The 9,990-nt window shown below is 51.5% G+C and overlaps 1 protein-coding gene and 1 non-coding gene across 2 annotated transcripts; both read left to right on the forward strand.

The window, feature by feature from the left end:
- The first annotated feature begins 40 nt into the window (after positions 1–40).
- Positions 41–2,193, forward strand: Exosc6 (exosome component 6). The gene has a single exon (XM_036187648.1). It carries the CDS (start codon positions 923–925, stop codon positions 1,739–1,741), a length of 819 nt encoding a protein of 272 aa, XP_036043541.1. The 5' UTR covers positions 41–922; the 3' UTR covers positions 1,742–2,193.
- A 4,395-nt stretch (positions 2,194–6,588) lies between these two features.
- On the forward strand, positions 6,589–6,659 carry Trnag-gcc. Its single transcript has one exon. It is a non-coding gene; the product is annotated as a tRNA-Gly (tRNA).
- The last annotated feature ends 3,331 nt before the right edge of the window (positions 6,660–9,990 follow it).

Consider the following 9,990-nt stretch of genomic DNA (forward strand, 5'->3'; position numbering starts at 1 on the left):
CTGGCTCCCTGCATACCTGCAGAATACAGGCTGCGGTTCCAGCTGGTTTCTCATTGAAGCTATCACAGAACACATCCCTAGACCCCTGAACTTTAGGAGTGGCCCCAAGATAGCAGAGGCAGAATGGATGGGCTGAAATGGAGGCATTCAATAGAGTGGGCATTCAATAGAGTGGGGTAAATTTCTACTGAATTTCTTCAAGTGGGGAAGCACCTTTCTCTGTTGGGACAACCTCTTAATGACTTGGGCCACGTATGTCCCTTCTCTGCCTCCCTTTGAAGTTGTTGATTCAAGGTCAGATGACTAATATAGGAAGCATGAGCATGGAGGTGTCTCCCAGTAACTGTCTATCCCTGTTTCTTAACCTAAAGTAGTCAAGGCCCTGACCTGGTCATAAAATGCAATTTGTCTGAGTCTACAAGCAGCAGGGTCTGGAAGCAGTAGTGTGTGGGAGGTAGAGATACTCCCTGCTTATGCAAGTTCCCCAGAGTGTTAGAAATATATGTATGTATATATATGCATATATATATACATACATATGCACACACATATATATGCAACCATATATATGTATGTATACAGTGTAGGAAGAGAGATTTCCATCAGTTTATTAAACGTGTTGAAGCAAGCTGGGGACTGAGTACAGGAGTGAGCAAAAAGTCTTCACCTTGGGCAAGTTTGTGTAAAACAGTCTGAATGCAAAATTCAAGGAATAACCTTAACAGGTTAGAGCCATAAAACCAGCCCTGGTTCTAGCATGGGCCAAGTCCAGCTGTACCTCCTCCACTCCGCTAGGAGGCAGTGCGGCCACCCACCGCTCTCCCGATAGGCTTCGCGCGGGCGCGCATGTTTAAGTGGACGGAAGTGCCGGTGGCGCAAGGTCGCTCAGCAGGCGGAAGTGGTTCGCACGCCGGTAGCCGCCATGCCGGGAGACCACCGCCGCATCCGCGGGCCGGAGGAGTCCCAGCCGCCTCAGCTGTACGCGGCCGACGAAGACGAGACGCCTGCTGCCCGCGACCCGACGCGGCTACGACCGGTGTACGCGCGCGCCGGGCTGCTGAGCCAGGCCAAGGGCTCGGCCTACCTGGAGGCGGGAGGCACCAAGGTGCTGTGCGCCGTGTCGGGCCCGCGCCAGGCCGAGGGCGGCGAGCGCGGCGGCGGCCCTGCGGGAGCGGGCGGCGAGGCCCCGGCCGCCCTCCGGGGCCGCCTGCTCTGTGACTTCCGCCGCGCGCCCTTCGCCGGTCGCCGGCGTCGGGCGCCCCAGGGCGGCGGCGAGGAGCGCGAGCTGGGTCTGGCGCTGCAGGAGGCTCTGGAGCCCGCGGTGCGCCTGGGGCGCTACCCTCGCGCCCAACTCGAGGTGTCCGCGCTGCTGCTGGAGGACGGCGGCTCTGCGCTGGCCGCCGCGCTCACGGCCGCCGCGCTCGCCCTGGCCGACGCGGGAGTGGAGATGTATGATTTGGTAGTGGGCTGCGGCCTGAGCCTCGCCCCGGGACCCTCGCCCACTTGGCTGCTGGACCCCACGCGGCTCGAGGAGGAGCACTCCGCAGCCGGCCTCACGGTGGCGCTCATGCCGGTGCTCAATCAGGTGGCCGGGTTGCTGGGCAGCGGGGAAGGCGGCCAGACCGAGAGTTGGACGGACGCGGTGCGCCTGGGCCTGGAAGGCTGCCAGCGCCTCTACCCAGTGCTGCAGCAGTGCTTGGTGCAGGCTGCCCGCCGGAGGGGCGCCGCCGCCCCTTCCTGATTGGAAATCCTGAGCAACAACGATGCGGAAGACTACTGTCGCCCTTCTCTCCCAAGAGGACCGGCGCTGCTGGTCGCCTGGCTTAGCTGAGCCGAGAAACGAGAGTGGGAGGTAGCGCGCACGGAACCAAAGCACTGGACAGCTGTGTTGGGACGATGTAAAGGGCCTTTGCAGCCACCATCCAGGTGGAAAAATTCCAAAGTTGGAAAGGACTTAAGCTGGATTGCCTGGTAAATGAGATCTGGAGCTGTGGTCTTCTAAAGGACAGACCCTCTGCAGGCCAGCCGTTGGCTCCAATGTATGATAAACTGCTTCTTTTGAGAGGATGGACAAGGGGACTTTGCTTTCTCACTACCCGAACTAAAACATAAAAACCTTTTTTATACCTAAAAATACATCTGCTGTGGTTTTTCCTGGTACTAGAGTTAGAAACAATGCTGTTTTGAACTGGGCATGTGTTGAGCCTGTGTCGTCAATAGCTTGAGTCAGTACTGCCTTAAATTTTTCTGTTAGCTCACTGTAAGTGAAAAGGAGTAATGTGCTTTAGAGGAGAAACCTCCTGCCGCAGGAGCAGTGTCTGAGTTGAAAAGACTGAGGGGATAGATGCCAGGGCTACACAGAGAAACCCGGTCTCTACAAAAAGACGGGAGGGTTAAGTGGCCTCAGAAGACTGGGGGCACACCTCTCCTCCCTCTCCTTTGGTTTGGTGAAGGACAAGACCATGTCTAGGAGCTGGGTAACTGGAAAGGGTTCTGCTCTGGAAGGAAGCCCTGTCCCTCCTCTGGTGGAACAGCAGAACCGGAGGTTTCCATGGTTTTGCAGCAGTGGTGCCGTCAGGTATGGTAGTGCAGCCAGAGCTACATAGAGAAACCCTATTGCAAAAACCAAAAACAAACCAGAAATGAAGTCCTGGACTGGCTTCATGACCTGGTGTCTCCTGTCCAGTCTTGGTTCCTGGGAACAAGGCTCAGGGCAGCAATGGACCACCAAGAGGGAGCGCTCCTCAAAACTGGCACCATTTACGGCCTGGCTATTCCTTAAGGCAGAGCTGGCCTCACTCCCCAGGAGTGTAGGGTCCCTGACCTTCACTTGTGGCTGTATGGAGGAAGCTGTGTGGAACTGCTGTTAAGTTTAGGTATCCCAAGGGTCTGCTCAGCTTCTTAGGACCACGTCAGAACCCCTGACCAGGAAGAAACACACTTTTATTTTTTTCCCTTCTGACTTGACTCTTTCTAGAGTAGATCTGAAGTTAGTGTTATACTAGTAAAAGTCAAGATAAAAACAAGACATAAAAGTTATCTGCCTACTTTGGAGGATGGCTTATGGCTTTGTAGGGTACATGGTGGTGGGTTTAAGCAAAAGGGTCATACATATGACCTCACAGGTCAGTGTCACTTGGGACACAAGCATGTCTGACTACTGTGGCTACAGGAAAGAGCTCCACAGCACCAGGTTCAGCAGTGCATGGGGAAGAGGGAAAGTCAGAGCACTCTGCATCCAGTGAGGGTTCGCAGTGCGGGTCAGGAGCCTCCTGCAAGACCCAGGATGCAAGACTGTGGGGCTCTGGGGCTGCCCTCCCCTGCTGCCCACCCCAGGACTCATGGAAAAGACCTCGAATGTTAAACCCACAACTACTGGGATGTTTTCTGGGTGTGTTGGCTGAACTGTGCTTCCCCTTGCCTTGCTCTGGTTCCAGAAAGGTTGCTTCAGGTTGCATGGGTGTCACCAGGGGCCTTCCAAAAACAAGGTAAGGGGAAACGAGCCTGGAAGTGTCCCCACCTCCTGGCTATCCTGGTCCGATGCTTGATTCTTCACCTGTAGAGTTAATAGGAGGGGCGGGCTTAGAGGGTGCAAAGCATAGTTTAGGAAAGAAGGCCATCTGCTAAAATCTAGTTCCTCTAATTCCCCTCTTATCGCTATGTCGTGGGACCTTTGGTAAATTGGAGGCTAATCTAGATCCTTTGGGGGATGGAAGGGGTGCTAGAGATTGTCTGTGCTAAGCATACCAACTACCACTGAAGCCTGGAAGTCAGAACCAGCAGGCAAGAGCAAACATTCTTTCCCTGCAGTCCATTCTTTTTCTGAGGTAGTAACTTAGGCCCTAGGCAGCAGCGAGGACTCTCCTGAGCCCATCCAACCTGGGTTAGGCAGGGGGTCCTGAGGGAATTCACCACTACCAACCCTGATCTTACTGAGCGGACTTGGAAGGCAGTGTGGGGCAGGGATCACCGGAAGATGTGGAAGGGCAGAGAAAACTTAGGCACTCTACGGCTCCATGTAGGGCCATTATCAGTCCAGATTTGGATTGTCTCGATCTAGGAACATTAGGATGCCACAGCTTCCCTGGACAGCATGGTACAGAGGCAACCAATGGGATGAGGCCAGAAAAGTAGCAGAAATTCAAATTTTAACAAGCTTACCCAGGGGGGTTTGGGATATGGAACATACCTTTGGTATCCTACAAAGTTCAGCTTCCTTTCCAGAAGATGATAATTCAACCCAGGACTGACTAACCCAAGTGTCCAAATGCCTGGCAGTAATCCCTGATAATAGCTAGCTGAGCCGACCCAAACCCAGAGTCAAGGGGGAGTGGGGGGCAGAAGATGGCTGTCCTAAGCACTGCTCTTTGTAAGCCTCCTTCCTACACACACCAAAGTGCCCTGTCTGTGCACAAAGAGGCCACATGGACCCAAACACAAGTAGAGTGAAGGAGAGCAGACCGCTCACTGGTTGCCCCTTGTCTGTGCTTTCCAAAAGGCTCTGGCCCCTGGACACCTGCTGGGGCTCAGCATCTGTGCCTGAGGGGCCCTGCTTCCAGGACACCTGTTCTCTTCACTATCCTTTGTTCCTGTTCTGAGAGTCCATAGTCAGCTTGGAGGTCCCGGAACAACCTAGACATCACAGATGTTCTCTGGCCATGAGAAACAGCCAGGAAAAAGGAAGAAATACAATACCCGTTTAATAAAAATAGGCCTACAGTGAGAGAAAGCCACAGACAGAACTCCCCAGTGCTAGTATCTTCAGAAGCAGGAAAAACTGGGACCCACTGAGAGAGTGGCCCTCTTGAGTACCTGACCTGTGTGCTGTTCCCTCTGCTGCTCCATGGACTCCAGACTCTCCAACAGGCTGTCCACCTGGGCCTTGATCTTGCTCAGCTCCCTCCTGATGGAGTCCAGCTCTTCAGTCTGGACTGCTGAGGGGGGCAGGGTTGAAGTCCACATGAACACAGAGGCCATAGGGACTTAGAGCAATCCTGCCAGACCTTCCAGCCTTCCCTCACTTCAGATCAGGCCACCCAACTCCTCCCTAGCACTGACAATGAGGGCTGTGCCCCTCACTCACACTTTCTCTGTCCCAGGGGCAGATGGCTATTCCTGCAGGCCTTGTAAGGGCTGTAGGTGTTCTTGAACCTCGGACTTAGGTGGGTCCTGCAGCTCTTGGCAGGCACCTGGTTGATGAGTAGAGGGGTCCTCTTGCTTTCGTTCACCCTAAAGAGACGGGAGAGGAGGAAGCAGTCAAGTCAACTGGCTCTACATCCTTCTTCCCAGGACACAGCTGGAAAGACCTACCCACTTACTAGTAGGGTGTGCCTTCTCTGTACAACTCAGTTCAATTCATAGTAACCACTGCTGTGGACAAATGAGGGGAAACCAGTCTGCCTGGCCCTCGGCTCAACTTGGGAGAGCAAGTATACCCACCCTCCCTCCCTCCCTCCCTCCCTCCCTTCCTTCTTTTCTTCTTTCCATAGATCAGTCTTATTCCTGGTTGTTCTCAAACTCTTTGTGGCTGAGGCTGATCTTGAACTCCTGACCATCCACCTGCAGCTCTTCCTTTGAATGTCAGGATTCTGCACCAGAAGACACCCTAGGGTCTTGCCCAAAGTCATTTCGGGAGACCATAGCAAACACAGCTTCTCCCTGATTGGACTCCCCCCCTACTCCCACCCCATCCCCACTCCGGCGGATGGAGGTAGCGGGACAATCGCCTGCAGCCTGCTGTCCAGTCAGAGCCTGACCCTCCAAAGGCTCTTCTGCCTGAGCCAGGCACTGTTGATCTTCGGGATCTTAGTCCGGCAAAGGATGAAAGGGAAAAGTGAAGCCAGAGCCCAAGGTCTCAGTGTGGGTATGGAGACTTTAGTCCGGCTTGGGAACTGCCAGAACGCAGAGGTCAGCATACTCGGGACCGGCAGGAAAGGTTAAGGCTGCCGCCAAGCCACCTGTCCTTGGCTGCAGGCTATGGAAAGGGGCGAGCTCCTAAAAGGTACCAGGCTCATAGGGGCAGGCGGCCTCACCCCCCTTCACACGGAGAGATGAAGGATCTGTGCAGACAAGTGGGTTCCTACACACGAAGGGCTGGTGCGAATACACAAAGCACTGGGTTCTGCCGGGGATGAGGCTGGTGAGCATGTTGAGTTGGGAGTGGGGTCTAAAGTTAAGAAACTTTAGCACTCCGGGTGCTGTCGTCTTCGTACCCAGCTCAAAGGCAGACTCCTTTTATTTTACTTATTTAGGGCCAAACGAAGGACAGGTCTGCCCTTTCAGCCCGCAGGGTCTCCAGAACTGTGATGGGATTTCCGGCCACCTCTACTTCCTGGCTTCTAGAGGTCTGGGTGGGCGGCTGAGGATACGCCGGGATGCTTCGGGTTTGGGCCGGGAGGAGGAAGAAAGAGCGAGCTGGCGCAGGTCACCGCGGAGAAGGCGTGCAGCCTCCCCAGCGATGTGGGTTTGATTACAAGAGTGTCGTATCCAGGGCTCCAGATGATGAATTTCAGGAACACTGATGACCCACTCCCTAGACAGGGCAGAGACTAAACATCCAAGCCAGCAAAACACACTCCCTGTAATGTAGCATTGGTGGTTCAGTGGTAGAATTCTCGCCTGCCACGCGGGAGGCCCGGGTTCGATTCCCGGCCAATGCACGATATGCTTTTTCGCTCCTGCAGCCTCGCCCGTCGCAAGCAAGAAGGATCCTTAGCGTTCAATTAGTAGTTCCCTTTTTTATGCTGAGTACAGCTACCCCTGGCCCTTGGCTTATTTTTCTTCCAAGAGGAGCGATAATGGCTGCAGTCTGTCTAAAAACTATGACCAACCTGTTCTTATTATTTTAATATCTGGTATATCCTCTATTCAAGGATTTCTGGTTCAGGGAGAGAATCCTTGCTCTGCTCATTATCTCCAGGAAGGGTGCACAGGAACCTTTAATCCCAGCACTCGAGAGACAGAGGCAGGAAGATATCTGTGAGTTCCAGGCCGGGGCCAGGGCTAAATAGGGAGAGCCTGTCTTAAAATTAAATATATAAAATAGAGGAAGGGAGAGAAATGAGATGGGGCATTAGGGGAAGTTGCAGGGAGTTAGTGGTGGATGGATATGACCAGTATACATTGTAGAATGGTATGAATTTTCAAGGAATAAAAATATTGTTGCCGGGCGGTGGTGGCGCACGCCTTTGATCCCAGCACTCGGGAGGCAGAGCCAGGCGGATCTCTGTGAGTTCGAGGCCAGCCTGGTCTGCCAAGTGAGTTCCAAGAAAGGCGCAAAGCTACACAGAGAAACCCTGTCTCGGAAAAAAAAAAAAAAAAAAAATCTTAAAATAGCTGTGTGGTGGTGGTACATGCCTTTAATCCCAGCACTCAGGAGGTAGAGTTGGATGGACCTGATGGACCTGAGTTGGAGGCCAGCCTGGTCTACAGAGCAAGTTCCAGGACAGCCAGAGCTACACAGAGAAACCCTGTTGTCTTGAAAAACCAAAATAAATAAACAAAATAAAAATACAGACAAACACATACAAAACAGAACAACAGGATGGGTGAGATGACTCTGGGTAAATGTGCATGTCAGCAACGCTGACAGCCCGAGTTTGATCCCCAGGGACCCACAGAGCAGATGAAGGGAGCCAACGCTTGCAAGCTAAAGTTGTCCTCTGACTTCCACACAGGAGCCATGAAACATGTACACTTGTGTGCATGGACACACACACACACACACACACACACACACACACACATACACACACACACACACACACACACACACATATATCCATGCATGAACACACACATGCAAATTCATAAATAAAGTTTTAATTCTAAAGCAGCAACAAAAAATAAGTTTTCCACAGGGGTTGGGGATTTAGCTCAGTGGTAGAGCTCTTGCCTAGCAAGTGCAAGGCCCTGGGTTCGATCCTCAGCTTAAATAAATAAATAAATAAATGTTTTCCTAATTGTTTTAGGTGTGCCAAGCTAAGGACAAGTTGTCATCCAGAAATGTTCCCCCTCAGCTCAAATAAATAAATAAATAAATATTTTCCTGATAATTGTTTTAGGCCTGCCAAGCTAAGGACAAGTTGTCATCCAGAAATGTTCCCCCTCAGCTCAAATAAATAAATAAATAAATAAATAAATAAATAAATAAATGTTTTCCTAATAATTGTTTTAGGTCTGCCAAGCTAAGGACAAGTTGTCATCCAGAAATGTTCCCCCTCAGCTCAAATAAATAAATAAATAAATAAACAAACAAATAAATAAATATTTTCCTGATAATTGTTTTAGGTCTGCCAAGCTAAGGACAAGTTGTCATCCAGAAATGTTCCCAAACATTTATATTTTAAAAAGTTTCTGATTCCCCACAGGAGAGATTCTCCTTGGAGGACTCCCTGCCGCCAGGCTGGAGGATGTCAGGTTATGGAGGCGTGATAGGGTGGAAGGCACTGAATCAGTCCCCTCAATAACAGACAAAACCTGAGGCTCAAGGAAAGTCACAGAATGGAGCAGCCGGAGTTGCCGGGTGGGCAGCACCCTCAGGGAACCTTCTAGATTCCTTTTTCCATCTCAGGAGAACTCAAACAAATGGACAGCCAGCCTCCCCTGCTGACAGGATGGACTCACCGGAAGATGGTCCTGTCCTGCGGCCTCTTCTTGACTGGATAGGCAGAGCCAGGCCTGGGCTCTCCAGCCATGTTCAATCTGAGGGGATGAAAAAGGGTCATGTGCACACATCAATGGGCAGCCTGGCCTCCGACAAGCCCTAGCAACCTCTATCTAGGGCTGTGCTCAAGCTCCAGAGAGTCATCCTGGAAGTCCCCTAAGACAAAGAGACAAAGGGTTGGTTCCCTTTGCACTATTTCCTTCAGCCCCAAACCCACAATCATATCAACCTCATTGCCCAGGCCCTGGAGTTTAGGGTGTTACCGTCAAAGGACAGCAGGAAGAAAGCCTGTGTCTCTTGTGTCCTCGGAGGAGACACTCAACACCGGTCCGGTTAACTTTGGAGTGCCCTCCCACTACCAGCCCAGGACTGAGAGTGCCTGTGCCAGCCACCCTTGCACCAGCCTGCCACTGCCAGACCCACGCCCAGCACCTGCTTCTGTGCTAAGCCTCAAAGAGCCAGGGTTGCTGGGAGCCAGAAGCAAAAGGACCTCTTAGAAACCGATTTTTCTTTATTGGGGCAAGGCACATACCACCGAGAGCTTATGGAGAAGTACATGCCCCTGGGACGTGGCCTCGTGGACCCTTAAGACCTAGGATGCACATAGGCATCTCTCTCTCTCTCTCTCTCTCTCTCTCTCTCTCTCTCTCTTTCATGTGGATGCTGGGACCCAAACTTAAACACATAAGGTTGTTTCCTCAATGGAGGAGATAAAATACCTGCATTCTTACAGAAAGATGAGAGGATATTATTAACAACCTGGTGACCTTTTGCTATCTGTAGGGCCACACCTCACCAAAATCCTCCAGAATGAATATCCCAGACTCTCTCTCTCTCCCTAGACCTTTATCTTTATCTTTCAGTCAATAGAACCCATCACTAGGGGAGATGTCACAGGTATGTTATAGCCTGCTAACCTCTATACTAGCTCAGTCAGAGACCAGACCAGATCCTAGGCCACTGGTTTTCAACCTATGGGTCTTGACCCCTTTGTGTGTGTGTGTGGGTGGGTGGGTGTCAAATGAGTGATCTTTTCACAGGGATCAAATATCAGATATTTGCATTACGATTTGTAACAGTAGTAAAATTACAGTTAGGAAGTAGCACCAAAATAATTTTATGGCTGGGGGTCACCACAACATGAGGAACTGTATTAAAGGGTCACAGCATCAGGAAGGTTGAGGACCACTGACTGTCTGTCCTAGGTCTTTACTTTGTAAAAAGGTGTTTCTATGTAGTCATGCCTTAAGATTTATTGTGCACCTGGAATTGGAATGATTGTTGCCTGGAAACTTTTCTCCAAATTCTATTGTGTTTTAAATATG

Source organism: Onychomys torridus, chromosome 5 (genome assembly GCF_903995425.1).
Source record: "Onychomys torridus chromosome 5, mOncTor1.1, whole genome shotgun sequence".
In the NCBI taxonomy this organism is placed as follows: Eukaryota; Metazoa; Chordata; class Mammalia; order Rodentia; family Cricetidae; genus Onychomys; species Onychomys torridus.